Here is a 16,598-nt window from a genome sequence, read left to right as displayed (position 1 = left end):
TGGAGTTGGTCTATCTATCTAGCATCACCACTAAGATTTATCCTCTGGGATGCTGCTCTTCTGTTCTAGCCTATGAATAAAAACCTCTTTTTCATTCTGGTTTCAATGAATTAAAACTTAAAACTCAGAAAAAATAAACCAAAATGGACTACAAAGAGTCAGACTTACATAGAATATGCTAACTTACACTTAACCCAAGTTGAAACAGAGAGTGGGGGGCAGGCATAGCCACTCCTGTTGGGTACCCTAATACCTTCCCAGTCCAATCCCCACAGTTGTAAGAGTCACAAGGGTCCCACTAGAAACACTGGCTAGACAAAGAGGACAAGTTGTCCAGGGGGCTATTAAGCAAATACTAAAGGATTTGCCACATTATCATATTTCATTATTTCCTAAGTCATGAATTTCAACAAATTCTGAATGCCAAAGGAGTGTAATTAAACTTTGATTTTTAACTCAAAGGTCCTGTCTATTCACTGAATTAGATCACAAAAACGAAACGAATACTGAAGATAAACTGAGGCCCAACAAATAGACACCATTCGCTACAAGTATGTTTTCATTCCACTTCTGGCCTAAGGTGGGGAAGAAATAAAAATACCTCTCTGGAAAAAAAGCAAAAGAGGACAAAACGAAGGCTGGTGGCGGTGACAGCAACACAGTGTGGTAATCAAAGAATGAAGTGCTAAGAGAAAAAAATGGGAGGGGTCGGTAATCACCAGGAAACACAGCGCAACAGAAGGTCAGGAGAAGGAGAAGAAGAACCTTGATTATAAATGTGTGAATACGGCCAACAGGTCTGGAGGATGTCCAGCGGCTCTGGCCGTTCCAGTACCATGCAGCCCTGAGAGGAATGGAGGGGAACAGGGAGAGAACGCCCTAGCCCCTCTGCCTCTCTCCTCATGCATGTCTTACCAAAGGAGCCATATATAGTTCTTCAGGATTCCTTAGTTTCCTTGGTACTCCTCACCCCATCCCCCATCACACTGTCCTTTTAAAAACAGGGCTCTAAATCATTTTGTTTCATGTATGCAGCCACTCAATGAGCATTATCGAACACCTACTAAGAGGGGAGGAATTGCGGCCCACACCGGCTATGCTACCTGTTTGTTCAGGTAATGTAGAATGTAAAGCTTTCTTTTGCTTTCAAAGCAAGCAGTACGTGCTAGATTGATAGCTGCTTCTAAGATACTGTTTTGTTTAACTTTTGACAGTGTGGTCTGGTCTTAGTAATAATAGTTCTTTGTGCTTCACAAAACTGGGTCTACGATAACCTTTGTTAGTAACTTTGGTTTATTTTGTGGCTTTGGTCTGCTATCTCCCAGGTGCCATCAGATGAAGTTCCAACTTTCCTCTTTCTTTAAGTTTCAACTTTCCAATTGGGGAAAATTTAATTCCTTCACTACCAAAATAATAATAATAATAATAGTAATAATAATAATAATTCCACAGTGACTAACAAACATGACAGACCCCAATATTCCTTGTTCCTTCCAGTCACCTACTAGAGTAAGTGCCAGATTTCATGAAAGAAAATCTTTGCTTTCAAGTAAAAAACCATACTGATTAAGGATCCTCCCTTATTTTCAGTTCTAAGTTAATGATTAAATCATGATGGCTTTTAGAATTAAGAAAAAGGGAACCAGGGAAGACTAGTTCTCTCTGAACTTCTGATTCATTGAATACCCTCTGAAAAGCTTCCCACGCTAAAGTATTTGCCAAATAATTTGCATTGTCTTGTGTAATTCTTTCAGCTTAATGCAAGTTACATATCACCCCATTTTATAGACGGGAACATTCATAATCAGAAAAGATAAGGACCTTAGGATCATATAGCCGGAAGCAAGATTCACACTCAGTATGCCTCATCCAAAGTCTAGAGTCTTTAGGCCCATGAAAATACAATGTAAAAGTGTTCTGTAATTCCTGGGCCCACGCTATTCTTCTATGTGTACTGTGCCAAAGCCTTAAGCTAAGTCCTTGAACAGAGAACAATAATGGCTGAGAGTTTATTACCAGGAATAGAAGTGGAAATACATTTCTAAGCAATCAGGCAAGTCATGGATTTCTCTTTTCCTTTTCCACACTTGCAGAGGCAAGATTACCAGAGCAAGAGGGCCATATAGTGGGAATACCCTGAACCAGCCATTAATACTAATGGAGGCTAAACATTTCTTGAGTTACCAGCTGCCTTAGCCATCCTATGAAGTCAAGTCATCAATTCCAAAGACATCTCTGTTCTTGAAATCAGCACATTCTTCAGAGACTATAATACTGGGTTCAACTGTGGCATTCACACATCCTTTTCATTCAGAGTCCAGAAAATCCAGGCCTATGCAATATTCAATCTTGTCATTGTCATCCTTATCGTGAGTATAAAGAATAATGCTTGCCTAAGTCCAAGAAATAACTAGTGACATTGATAGTGTCTCTTATGCTTCAAATGTTATTTAAAACCATGCTGAGAGAAAATCATTATTAAAATAACCATCATCCTTTGTAGAATTTATATAATATTCTGAAGTGTCAGATGTCGCGCTAGAAGACTATAACCAGCATTTAGCCCTGCATCTTGAAACTAAGAAAATAACCTACATCTTCATTCCACACCTTCTGGAAAATGTTTTAATGGTATGATTTCACTTTTGTTTTGTTTTCAATTCTCTGAGACTGACCTTACAAGACTACTTTAACACCGCTGTGGCTATGGATAAAGGAGCATGCATGCATGCAAAGTACCATTTCTAAATCCCTGCAGATTAAATTCCTCTACTAAACCACAGAAGAGTTCTACACACAAAGATAAAGGAGCAAATCTTTGCACACACTCCCACTAAGAACTCTCGATGATGATTCCAGTAGATATCTTTGAAGAAATAAAACTGACTTTGCAGACTGCTAACAGTCATTTCTACCACCAGTGACCAATTTGACGTTTGGTTCTTTATTATGTGGTCATAGAACTGAGGCCACCAAGTTGATCTAATCCCAGAGAGACCGAGACCCCTCTATGAAATCACCTCAGGCTACACGACAAGTCTAACACAGACAAGCAAAGTAATGATAGGGCAACAAATGTTTGAAAGAATATTCCACTATGACAACATGACTATTGCATATATTTAATAGTTAAGAACAAGTATTGGTTCTATATTATGGACAGGACACTCTCTTCATACAAACTTGTAAGAAATGGTTTTATGCAACTAAATTATTCTTCAGTCTAAAATTGGACCAGTTCATTTATAAATTCCATCTACTGTTTTTGTTAGCTCTGACCTCCCCTCACCCTATCGCTATATTAAAGGACCAAGGTTTTCACACTGTAATACCCAAACTCCAGATAAGGACTAAATAATGCATATTCACTCGGGGGATCACTACTGACAATACCTAGTTACTGGCTGAGCTCTGAGCTTCATCAGGAAAAACTGGCTTAGTCACTGCCTCTCTTTAATTTGCTCTGGATATGAAATGAATCCCACAGTTCTGAGGATGATTGATCACTTAAAACTTTCCACTTTTACTGTGCTCTCCTAGAATTCTACCTCAATTTTCTTTCATAAAAACTGGAAAAAAAAAATTGAAGGTTGTGGTATAAAATGAAAATGTAAATTAATTGATATACTACACATACTATTAAAGCAAAACTACTGGCCATGAATCTTAGAAAAATACACTGATGACTCAATCATCTTCTAAATTATTACATCCAGAAGCCAAAGGTATGGAAGATGGGATTTCGAGTGAATGCCACCTATCAGAATAAACCATACATTTTATGCTAATTAAGACCAACTTCTTCTGTCTTCTCTACTAGGACCCTGACATCATGACCTGAGCCAAAGGAAGAGGTTTTAACCCACTGAGCCACCCAGGTGCCCCCTCCTTTATTTAGATTATTTATTTATTTATTTACTTGACAGAGAGAGATCACAAGTAGGCAGAGAGGCAGGCGGGAGGGGGGGGGAAGCAGGCTCCCCGCTGAGCAGAGAGCCCGATGGGGGGCTCAATCCCAGGAATCCCAGGACCCTGAGATCATGACCAGAGCGGAAGGCAGAGGCGTTAACCCACTGAGCCACCCCGGCACCCCCTGTGATTGTCATTCTTTATTGGGTCTTTGATTACCTACCCCATCTGCCAAATTCCCTTGATTGAATTTCTGGGGTTCTCCATGTACACTGGGATTTCTTCTATGACACGGGGTTTTGCTCATTTGCTTTTTCTTCTCTGAGCTCCATTATCAAGAGCGTTATTTTTGCCTTCCCTGTAACCTCATTAATGCAGGATGGTGAGAGATAAGGAGAGAACAGACATCAACAGAGAAGTGGCTGAATCTAATAGGGCTCTACTCTCATTCCTCTTTCTCCTTCACTTCTGTCATGAGGATCTGTGCTATTTTTTAAGGAAATCCTTGGGTAAAACATTATAAATCTGAATTAATCACACCAATATTATCCTCTTTAGGTTACTGGCTGGCTGTAAAGTTGGCTGCAATTCTTAACTATCCATAAACCCTTAAGTATCTTTCTGGTACCACTAATGTCAACTCAAATCTTGACTGAAAAGTCTTACAAAGCAGGATACCACCTTGCTATGTTTTTTTTTGTTCGCCCAATTTATCTTAGACCTACAAAATACATTATAAGATATGTTCTTTGCCTCAACAAGAGTAAATGTCTCATAGCTTTATCCACTAGGCTTGCTCTCAGCATATTTGCTTAACACTGGAGTGCAGTGGATATTCAGTAAGATGAGGGAGGAATTCCGTTTTATCCCACTGCAGGTAGAGGGCAGTGGGAAATAAGCAAGAGGATGCTCTATATCTGACACCACCTTTCTACCTTGTCTTCCCTCCTTCTCTGCCTTTTTTTCCCTTTTAGCTCTAATGGTCTCCCCTCTTCTTAAGCTCTGTTTTTAGAACATGCCACTTCCAGAAATAGAGAAGGATGGAAGAGAGAGGAAAGGGCATGCCATGGGTATTTTCACATAACTTAGCTCCAACTTTGTGTATAACACTGAAACTTTTGCCTCCTTTTTGGGAAGAGACACTAGGCTTGTGGTCTCAAGTGCCATCCTGATAATGGAGGAGACCACCTCCAGGGAGCCCTACTGGATTTATATCCTAAGGGTTAGGCAACAGTTCAGAGGTGTTACATTATTTATATTCAGTGCTCCTTATTTTGAAGGATCACGTACTCATGTATAATATCAATCAACTAACTGACCCATTGCTAAAATGTGACCAGATAGTAAGAGATTATGCTCTGAAATACCACTCCCATAGTTTCTGGATACCCCTAAAAGGTCCACTGAATTCCAGAGGATAAAGAGCAAGTGGGGGCGGCTTACAGTGGACTGATGGGGCTGCACACTTCTGCTCCGCCAGTCCTCTGCTTTCACTGAGGCACCTGCGGTAGGCATTTGCTGCCTCAGGTTACATCTCTCGTGTGATCTTTCAGCTGATTTTGCTAGCTAGCTAAACTGCACAAGTGAGAACATTCTATTTTCAGGTAACTATACACTGTCTTTGTATAAAAGCACAACAGTGAGCGTTTCAGCCAGTGCCATTAAATGAAAAGGTTAAGAAAAACCAAAGGGAAATTTGGTGGTAGTTTCCAGTCCAGTGTACACACAGAGACTAGCAGTTCTATTCCCACATCAAATAACACAACCCATAAAATCAATTACAGAGAGATGGAATGAAAAAAACACGAAGGATGTAATGGAGGTAAGTCTGATCACAGTATTAAGCATAGCATTTGGATGCATTAGAGAATTTTGGTGTGCTCTGACCATACTACAAGCTAATGAAACACTGAAAAAAGGTATCTCTGAAAATACCCTAATACTGAACTACTGAGAACAAGTACCCTAATAATGAGGTATAAAAGGCTAATGTCAGGTGTAGCAGAATGGTAACTCGCCAAAATTGGCAGCTTATCTGCTTGTCTGCCTAAGAAAAACAATCCATTTATTATGTTCTTCTTCTGACATCTTTCTTTGTCCATAATTCATCACACCAAATTTTGATATATTTGATCAAACTTCTTAGAGATATGCATTTTGATACATACCATGATACTCCTTCCCAATTCAAATAATCAGTGTTAATGCTAGGTGGTCTATTTCAAATTCTTTACAAATTTAGTGTCAATGTGTCTCTTAAGCCTATGTTATCTACTGGAGAGTGCTATAGGAAAACTATTTAAATGAAAAAAGTATTCACAGATTTTTAACTATTTTAAAAATAAGAAATTTCTATAGTCAAAATCAACTGATGATTGTCCAATAAAACAAACAAAAAAAAAGGTCAATCATGTCGTATGCAATTGAGGCTTCCTGTTTTGTTTCTCCCTCTGGTAAAGATTATACCTATGCTTCAAAATTACAGGTTTCTGTTCATTATAATAGGGACAATATTAAAGCTCACACAATTGAAAAATGGTTCTTATGGAATTCTTGTTATGCAACTGTTATCTGTCTCAATAATTAGTGATAATAAATACTTCTTTCTGAAAATGTATTCCAAATTACTTTTAGGTCAGCAGTCACATTCTCTCTACATGCAGGTTTTGTTTGTTTATAGGAAGAATCACCAAACCTATTCACAACTGGCTTTTACTTGTCCTGATGCAAAAGCTATCTTTTGATAATTTATTTATGAGCAAATGCTGCTTTCCAAGACATAGCTGCAGAATAAAATATTTAAGCACTTTCTGACAGACAGAAATTCAGTGAAGCAATATGAATTTACATTAAAAGACTAGATGCTAGTGGATAGTATCTTAACACTTCAATCCATATAAATCAGTTTACAAGGATTGCTAATAAACTCTGAATATATTTTCGCTGGACATAAAAGAAATTCTAATAACTCAACTAAAAAGCTAATTTATATCACTCGTTAGTCATTCTAATTACACAGTGATGACTCTGTTATCCTGGGTAAAAAATCATTTTGCTTCTTTTCCCCTCCCCTCATCCCCATTATGGACAACACAGAACCATAATCAACTCCACTTCTGTTTCTAAAGCCCTTCTCCCACATCCTTGCTTCCCCAAATGCATAAACCGGTATTTAAATACCTCACTGCTAACTTGGGGGATTCAGCCCCTCAAGGCAATTTACAACCTGTGTCCTGCCCTCTTCTGTTGTGTCTGCTAGAGAATGAACTTCTCATTAATACAACCTAATATTTACAAGACAAAAATAACATCTCTAAGTTGGCATGCGGTTTTGCACTATTCTCAGGTGTGGTTAAGTACTGACATGCTAATTAGAGGTCCTTAGAATCTTAGGTCAGTTTTGCAATCATTTTTTTCAGCTGCATTTTCAGAGTCTGTGAAGAACAGAGATCTGTGTTAAAGGACTTTAATTTCTACCTCTCTCTTTTTTTTTAACGAAAGGATCTAAAGAGGTGACCTACCTTTATGTGACAGACGTAAGCGGGGGTGAGTGGTATCAGCGGTGTGCCCTCCTATCCAGAGCTCCAGTAAGTAACCCCACAGGAGCCAGGTGACAAGGTTCGCAGCTGATGCCATGCTGCCTTCCTCCGTGCTCCCCGGGCTCACCGGGCGCCCCTCCGATCCTCACTTTAAGGTGGGTCTGAGTTTTACTTAGGACTCCCCTCCAGGGGCAGCGCGTGAGAGGCTTTGTCAGAAATCGAACGCGTTGTCATCAGAAAGCACAGTCCCAAAGTGCCATTTGTCAGGCTGTATTCGGAATATGTAAAACCTTTCTTCCCTGAGGACAGTTGTTTATAAGCCAGGAGCAAGAGGACATTCCAAGGAGTGAGCCTTCAGAGCCATGTCCTGTCCAGAGCTCTCTTCAGCAACTATGCGGATAGACTCAGGAGGAAATTGTATTTCTCTCTCTTTTTTTTTTTTTAAGTCACTTCGGCAAGCGCTTCATTCAGAAAAGGGAAAAAAAAACAAAAACAAAAACAAACCCAGAGCACACGCACTGCCTTCCCCGTGGAGCTCTTTTCTCTTCTGACTCCCTGAAGCTTCTCCGGTCAGTCTTTGCACTGACTTGCCGAACAGCTAGTTTTAATTCACCTTTCACCTTGCTAATTAAAAACAAGAAGTGCCATTCCTTCTAGGAGTTGCAGGATCCACCCAGCAGGGATGCCGTTCTGTCAGCGAGCTGTGTTTACAGGGAAAGTTCAGGCAGGGTTGAGCTGTTTCTAGGAAGTGTTTCTGGTCCACGTGCCCTGCTCCCACCCTCCCTCCCAGTATTACTGGCCCCACGTCACTCAGCGCAGGAGACAAGTCCATGCTTTGATGGGGAGGGTGGATCAGGAGGGAAAATGATCTATATAATAGGTTGATTACTGAGGTTTATACAACAGAAGAGGATGGAGTCTCAGGAAGGGGCTTTTAAATGCTCACTCACCAAGATTAACCCTTGAATAAATGCAAATTCATTTTAAATAATCTATTTGTCACCATCCAGCACCCAAACTGGTTTTTTTGTTTGTTTGTTTCCACTGAAATTGTATTTTTTTTTCACATTTATGTATTTTTTTTAATTGATTACATCTTAGAAATGTTATTTTCAACTCTCGGAAGGAACGTATGTTTCAAGAGCCTGATTTAAAATAAAAGTCACTCGTGATTGTTTCATAAATGTGTTAACACTAAAAACTTATTTTACTTAAGCAAATTCTTTAAACCAATTTAAAGCAAAGCCTTCTTTTTTTTTCCTTAAAGCTAATCATAAATTTCAGCCCAAGTTTAAGAATACATTTTGAAGTCGTTTTCTCCCACATAAGGTACTTATGGAAAAGTTGAGGTTCTCTGACAGATCCCAGTAAAGCAGGTATTAGAGAGTCAGGATGTGAAATTCTCCCATTATGCACTTTCAGAGTTTATTTTCCAAGACACTATGTTTGTGTAAATAAGCTAACACAACAGGTCAACTTTACAATCTACTTTCCATCAATCTCAAAACTAAACCAAACACTCTGTAGCTGTTGGCATGGAAATGGATGTCACTATTTTAAGATACCAATAAACTTGAATAGGTAGGTGATTTGATAGTCCAGAGTTAAATGGTAAACAAATGATTTCAGCTGTTACCTTTTCTTACTGTTTTTAAATGGTACTATTAAGGGCACTTCTTGAGAATTATATGTTTAAAATCGTATGATTCTAACAAAAAGCGCAGGTTATCCTGATATTTTGCATTTTATATATAAGCAAATGTAGAGCCATGCATTATCTATCCATTTTCCTAAGCATGATATGTTCTATTACAAGCAGAGTATATTTTAGTAAAATGTAAATGTCACTGGATATTATAAATAATTAGATTTCCAAGGTCTACAAAAGATAACAAACTCTAAACATTAACAGTAGAGCAACATGAAGTATTTAGAGACTTTTAACCTGGGGTGGTCTCTGTAGGCGCTTGCATATTTTAAAAGCCAGTCTGATGAGCTACAGACCTAAAGGTTGCTCTAAGTGTGATATAATGTACCTTTGGAATCCTCTTTTGCTTTCTTCCAGAAATGAAGTAACTACAAAGTAAATAGCAGCTTTTATATGTGTTATCTAATGGTAGGATTCCAGGAAAAGTAAATGTTGGGCATATAACGTTTATTACAAATATTTGGCCTGGCTCATACAACTGAAATTCCACTTAAGATGGTGCAATGCCTGCTCTAATTCTATTATGGACCTGAGGACTCACTAGGATTATTCATTTAGGATACAGAATCCATATTCATTAGGATACAAAATTCAACCATTACTGTCCACGAGACAATGAATGTTACGGATGTCGGTTACCTGCATACAAACAACATACCAAGATTCATCTTCGGTGTTACGTGTCATCCTTCAAATTCGATTATGGCACGTTGAAGTACACTCCAGAATAATGAGCTTATTGGGTTTCTCAAAATGTGTTTTGGTTTATTCTTCAGTTATCAATGCCTTTGCTTATTCTCTTTAATTCCTCCATATGTCCTTCTACCTTCCTCTCTAGTCTATAACCTAAAGATGATGCCAAAAAAAAAAAAATTATCTAAAATACTAAATATCCAAACTACCCAAAGCCACAGCCGCCCCCATGCGGTTTCAGCCACTATGGATGGAATGATCGATGGTCTCTGAGACCAAATCAGTCATTTGCATCATAAAATAAAACAAGAAGGACCCTCAGGAGCAGGGTCACCATGTAACGTATCATCTAAACAAGGTATGTTTTAAGAGAATGAGTCTTCTATTAATAACCACATATAAGCCAAGAATATTATAGACAAATCAGGTCTTCCTGACACGTTAACCTTCATGGAAGAAATTTCTAGGTACCCTTGGGAAACATGGAAATAGAAAACAAACAAACGAACAAAAAGCAAACAGAGAAAAAACTGACCTGCCATCAATGTTGAAGGAATAGCTTCGGTGAACTGAAGAGCTCTGGGACTAGCGACAGTACCTACTGGTATTATTATATTTGATTTCAGAGGAGCTAGACTGCCAATCTGAACAGCATAACACAACATGGAAAACCAGGTAAGAAAGGAAATGGCAATTTTTTTTTTTAGATTTCTTTATTTTAGAGAGAGAAGAGAGTGCACATGAGTGGGGGGATGGGCAGAGGAAGAGACTCTTCCAGCACACTCCCCACTGAGCTAGGAGCCCAACACAGGACTCAGTCTCATCATCCAAGAGATCACGACCTGAGCCAAAAGTCAGTGAGATGCTTAACCAACTGAGCTACCCAGGCACAAATGTCAATTCTGAAGGCATTGCTTGCCAGGTCAAATGTTGCATTCCAAAAACTTGACCATTTGTTGCTGGGTCACACCATGGTAGTGAGGGAAAAAAACGGGGTTGGGGGAATGGAGTACTCATCAGGATTCCCAGGCTTCCCTAGGGTGGATTCTGTCACTGGTTCTCCGCTTAATAGCAGAAGAGCAACTGGCCTCCGAAATAATCCTTCCCAGTATGTGGTCCCAGACAATCTGCTGCTGAATCACACCGGGTATTTGCTAAATATGCCCCACCTGATATTCCCAGCATGCCTAAAGTTATACATACTAAAATCTGAGTTTTACAGTGGTTCCTTTAGGTCAGTCTTGTTAAAACATTAGACATCCGTTCGCTCATCTCACCATTTTTAATGTAATAACATAGTATGCAATTAAAATTTATAAAATTAAAAAAAATGAGGGGCGCCTGGGTGGCTTAGTGGGTTAAAGCCTCTGCCTTCGGCTCGGGTCATGATCCCAGGGTCTTAGGATCGAGCCCCGCGCCGGGCTCTCTGCTCTGCAGGGAGCTTGCTTCCTTCTCTCTCTCTCTCTCTCTCTGCCTGCCTCTCCGGGCTCTCTGCTCTGCAGGGAGCTTGCTTCCTTCTCTCTCTCTCTCTCTCTGCCTGCCTCTCTGCCTACTTGTGATCTCCGTCTGTCAAATAAATAAACAAAATCTTTAAAAAAATTTATATAAAATGAAATCATTACCTCATAGGCTTGATGTGCTACTGATATTTTTCAAAGATGTGAAAACACAAAAATTTTAAGAGTTTACCTCTGCATGACTTAAAGTGTTCTCACTTACTATGGGATGCAGCACTTACGAATGCTCCCAAGAATATCCATTCTTTCTTTCCTTCCTACCCAGAAAGACGGGCAGGAAAGAAAGGTATGAGAGAGCGTATTTCCCAGCCCCTTAGCAGTCACGTGACGCCATCTGACAAATTCTGACCACCAAATAAATGTGTCACATCTGGGCCGAGGCAGTGAAATGCTCCCACACAATTCTGTCTCAAGTTTTTTTCTAGCAGAAAAGGAGAAGCAGCTTGCAGAAGAGGAGGAGGATTCACGCTGAAATGGTGAAGTTGTAAAACTGAAGCACCTTAGCTCACTGAATCACCACACTGGGGTCAGCTGGCCTGAAAGCTTCCCTGGACCCACAGTACATTTTACATGAACAGGAACTGCCTGATTTGTTACAACAGCATGGCATAGCCTCTCGTAACTACAAGCACACTTTACCTACTGTGCGCTGGGAAACATGCTCTGGGACAAACAGTGCATCAGTAAGTCACTAATAACCGCAATTCCTTCTTAACTGTCACTAAGACTTACTTCAGCAGAACTTACTCATAAGCCAGCAAGAGATGTGGAAACTGAGGGCTAAGAGATACACAGAATCCCTACATCACTTTTAGAATAAAATGGGACATGCCCTTCATTTTCCCAACTGAATGCTCTACCCAAAAAACGATGTCATAAGCAGTAATGGGAGGTGAATAGATAGTAGTACATCTTAAGAACAATTATGATTAAAACCATTAATACATCAAAGTATTGCAACAGCAATGATGATGATCCTTTTAGGAACTAAAGATAAACGTTCTCTCCGGTGGTGGGTCTTGGCATTTCAGGTTCACTAATCCTCCTTTGACTCTCGCTAACCCTGCTATCTGGAGTGTCTCAAATGTCCCACGAAGAGGACCCGCCATTGCTGCAGCTGCTGCCATCATTACCACCGGGCTTTACACGCCAAGACCGCAGATGCACTTACTGTCTGCTCGGTGCAAAGGCCTTATACTATAGACGTGGTGAGAGTTCCCGAAGTCTGGACTGGCCGTTTCCCACATTCTGTGATTCACGTAGATGAGGAGAAACTGACAACTAACTTCCTTTGGTGTGTTATCAAGAGTGGTCCAAAGAATGGCATCCCATCAGTAAGAACCATCCAAGATACATTCCCATCACTTGCTGAAAGAGGTTTGCTTGATGCCATTCTTATGTCACCATTTAGAGAGCTAACAATTCAATAGAATGGTTTTTCATTTTTTCCTATTTTGACCAGCAATTCTTAAAAAACAAAACAAACAAAAAGAAAATCTTCAAAGTTGGAGCAAAAACTATATTTTATAAAATTTTGAATTCTTTGTTTCTGACTTACACTAGGTTTATTTTAATTTTGGTTTTGGTCCTTGACAATGAAGAAAAGCAAGAAATGCTTTTCCTTCTTCAAGTATCAGCTTTAACTGATTTTAATCAAAGTGTAGTGATGCTTCTCATGCCCTCTTTATGGCAAAACAAAATTATTGTGTGTGTTATTAATTTGAAAATAATTTGTAGGTCCTGAGAGGTTTCCCTACACTCTTCCTTATGAGTTGTAGAGAATTCCTAAGAAAGGCAGAGTTCCAATCACTTGCTATAAAAAATGTAATAGAAACTTCCATAATACATTGTAATTTATTGGTTTATGTCTGTTGAAATATATATTTGTGAGTTATTGGTGGCGCCAATGGTGAATTGTTAGTAATGTGTGACTCACGTCTGCAACATCTAGCACTGCACTTCAAACTGATTCCATTAATGGAATAAAAATACTAATATAATGTAATGTAATATAATTTAATAATAACGTTAATTTGTTGTGTTCCATATATGCTAGGCTCCTCATAAGGCATATTCATATATAATCCAATTTAACTGAGACAATAGCCCCATGCAACAGAAACCATTTTTATTGTCTTTACACATAAGAAGAATCTGGGACACAGATGCCAAGCAGCTTGCCTGAGGTGAAACACTGGTGAGTGACAGAACTGCCATTTTAAACTCATATTCTAGGGCCTGTGCTCCAACCGTTACATATGTCTTCTCGGAAAGTATTATTTAGATAAGACTGCACAGGGATCCTTCTGAACTACTATACTAACAGGAACTTACCTTTAATAAATTCTAACAGTGAGCTATATATATAGTGTTAGAATAAAAACCCAAGGCAGTTGGTAATCCAGTTGACAACAGCCTCTGTGACTGAACCCACCAGATAAAACCCTCTGTCTGAGGTGGTGGCAGATGGCAGAACACACTCAGTTCTTCCCACTTCAGGTTAAGTGTCTACTGCACAGGTTTTAGTGATTTGTTTAGTTGACTTGATTTGGCCCTTTGTAGGCTGTTAGCTTTGTCTTCTTACCTTGGTAATCACGCATACCTTGGAGCTAAACACAGTAGGCAGAATGATTAAAAAATAAATCTGCAAGGGAACTAAGCAAATAGCTGTTTCCCTAATTATCTTTATTCTATATTGATAGTTGTGTAATAAACAGGTATTTTTTAAATTGTCAGGCAACAATAGTTATTGGTGGAAATATATATACATATATGTGCATACACACACACACACACACACACACACACTTCTAGAAACAGTTACAGGAGAAGAAAGACGTTTCCAAGAAAGGATTTAAGGGTAATAAATCACTTGGGAATAGTTTCTGATGTTTATATGATTTTGTCCAAAAGAGTCCAACATTTTCAAACAATATTACCACTACTGTACCTAAACCAAAGACAACACTATGTACTCAGTCCACTTAAGAAATGAACTCAGGAAAAGACCAATAATAAGTGCCATAAACTAGAGTAAAGAAGTTATCCCTCCAACTGGCATCTTTAATCTCATTCTAGCATTTAAGACCACTTATATTTGTTGTCTTCCAGGCACGAAGTGATCTTTCTTATTTTTTTAAGGTCAGTTTCTGGATTATTTACTTAAAAAAAAATGGAGGGAAGGGAAAAGAAGGAGGGAGGAAAGTGACAGGAATAGTAATTCAATGTAATTGAATTGATAATTCAATATAATTTTAAAAAATATTTTCTTTATTCAAGTCTTGAGTCCTCTTTCATTTTCTCTGCAAGCTGCACACACTGTTTTTGAACTACCACTGCTAAGGCCAGAACCAAACCAATTGACATGGAGTAATTTATTCAGTAAATACTTAAATGTGTGGGAAAAAAGAGGTAAAATACACTCTGTATGGCTTAAGAAATTTAGAGACCCAATAATTTCTGTTAATTACTTGAATAATTTCTTTCATTGTTCACTTTGTCTTGAAAAGCCAATGCGTAAGCCTAAAGTGAAAAAAAACAGTTGTGTCCCATTATGAAAGAAGAAAAGGAAGGAATTAGATAAAGCCAGTGCAATTCTCCATTAGTCAGCTGGCAAGAAACTGAGCAAGAAGGCCAAATATTTTATAATATTTTATACTATCTTCAATTGTCATACAGTTGGCAAATGGATATAAAAATTTATATATCACATAAAGCTGCCATCAACTCAATGAATATACCTGTTTCACATTAAAATAAATGGAAAAAAAACACTAACTTTAAAGTTGTGAAGAATCTGACAGAAAATCAAAATATTAAAAATAAATCAGATTTTGGCTATGAAAGTGAATTTTAGAGTTCAAAGGAATTGCAATGACAAAAGAAAAAAACCTGGCAGAAATCCTATGAAGTCTCTTTTCCAAGGATTTCCTTTCCTCAACACCACTCCAAATAACTATCTACAGAAGAGAGAAAATAAGACATAGATAAAGACAAAAAGTGATATTGAACCCATTGGTGAGATCCCCAAGATGAAACAAGAATCTCTAAACTCATTATTTCCTGTCATCTTTTATTTAGCTTCACCATAATTTCTACAAATGACTTGGCAAAATTATTATTGTGCACAAGCCAAATTTTGCATAAGGCAAAATTTCAGGTATGGTGCCTTTTTATTTGAATCAGTTGTTTCACTACTGTGATTATTTTTGATGGGTAGTCTGAGTGGCTATTTTGCATTACTGGGTAGTTTGGGCCCAGTACATAACACTAGCACCACAAGGAGGCCAAGACTGGGACTACAGGTTTTCATATACAAAGGAAACCACAAACCTGCTCCTGCTCACAATTGGTTTCCTATCACAAAATAAAGAATGTGTTTGATCCGGTGATGTCACACTTCATATTCCGAGCATGGCCACTATGCATGGCCTACAAAATGGGTCTTGCCAGTTAAGGGAAAATAATTTAAATGTTCTTGGAGAACATTTAAGAACATTAAGATTTCTGTTCAGGAAACATTTCTTATGAAAAGGCTTTTGCATTTTGAAGAGATGACCATAAAAGTTGTCAGAAACAATGGGAAAAAATAGGAAAATATGTCTTGTGAAAACATGTTGACTGAACTTTAGCAACTTCAGTTGAAAATGTGATAGTTTTTAGAACTAAATTTAATCATCCCTGATTTTATGATTATTGTATCTCATACCTAAAGCTTCTCTAATATTACAATAACTCTGGGATAATAATATAATTGCATATAACTACATTTTCTTTATATAATCCTATGTGTATAATACATAATAAATTATGCAAAAATAATAACAGAAAATATCTACTGTTCTGAACTCCAACCTCACTATACTTGCTGACCAAAACAAACAAAAAACATAACTGTCCTTCCCAGAAAGAATATTTTTAATTGTATTAGATATGACTAAGAAATTAGAATGTCTCCAAGGATAAATTAGTGTATGCCTAAAATTAATTATGCCTACAGTTAATTGCAGGAGAATTTTAATAAACTGCTTAATGATCTGAAGATGGACCACTTACCATTGTATGGAAAGGTATTAAGGGGAATGTTAATAAAATCACACACTTTGAATGAAATTTTAACAGCTAAGCATGAAAAGCTAATTGGTGCATCATATTCCTACAATAAATCTGGTGCATCATATTCCTACAATAAATCTGATAAATTTTATCCAGGACTAAAATACGAAAAAAGAT

At 38.2% G+C, this 16,598-nt stretch overlaps 1 protein-coding gene across 2 annotated transcripts in view; it reads right to left on the bottom strand.

Moving 5' to 3' along the window:
- Positions 1-8,152, bottom strand: part of SEMA3E (semaphorin 3E) — a 253,303-nt gene extending 245,151 nt beyond the window's left edge. For both annotated transcript variants that reach the window (XM_046020062.1, XM_046020063.1), the window contains exon 1: positions 7,431-8,152. In XM_046020062.1, coding sequence (XP_045876018.1) covers positions 7,431-7,545 — 115 coding nt within the window. In that variant the 5' untranslated portion in view covers positions 7,546-8,152. The remainder of the gene's footprint in view (positions 1-7,430) is intronic.
- Positions 8,153-16,598: the final 8,446 nt, after the last annotated feature.

Source organism: Meles meles, chromosome 10, assembly GCF_922984935.1.
Source record: "Meles meles chromosome 10, mMelMel3.1 paternal haplotype, whole genome shotgun sequence".
NCBI lineage: Eukaryota > Metazoa > Chordata > Mammalia > Carnivora > Mustelidae > Meles > Meles meles.
The sequence above is the reverse complement of the archived record's forward strand: the minus strand, read 5'-3'. Positions and strand labels throughout refer to the sequence as shown.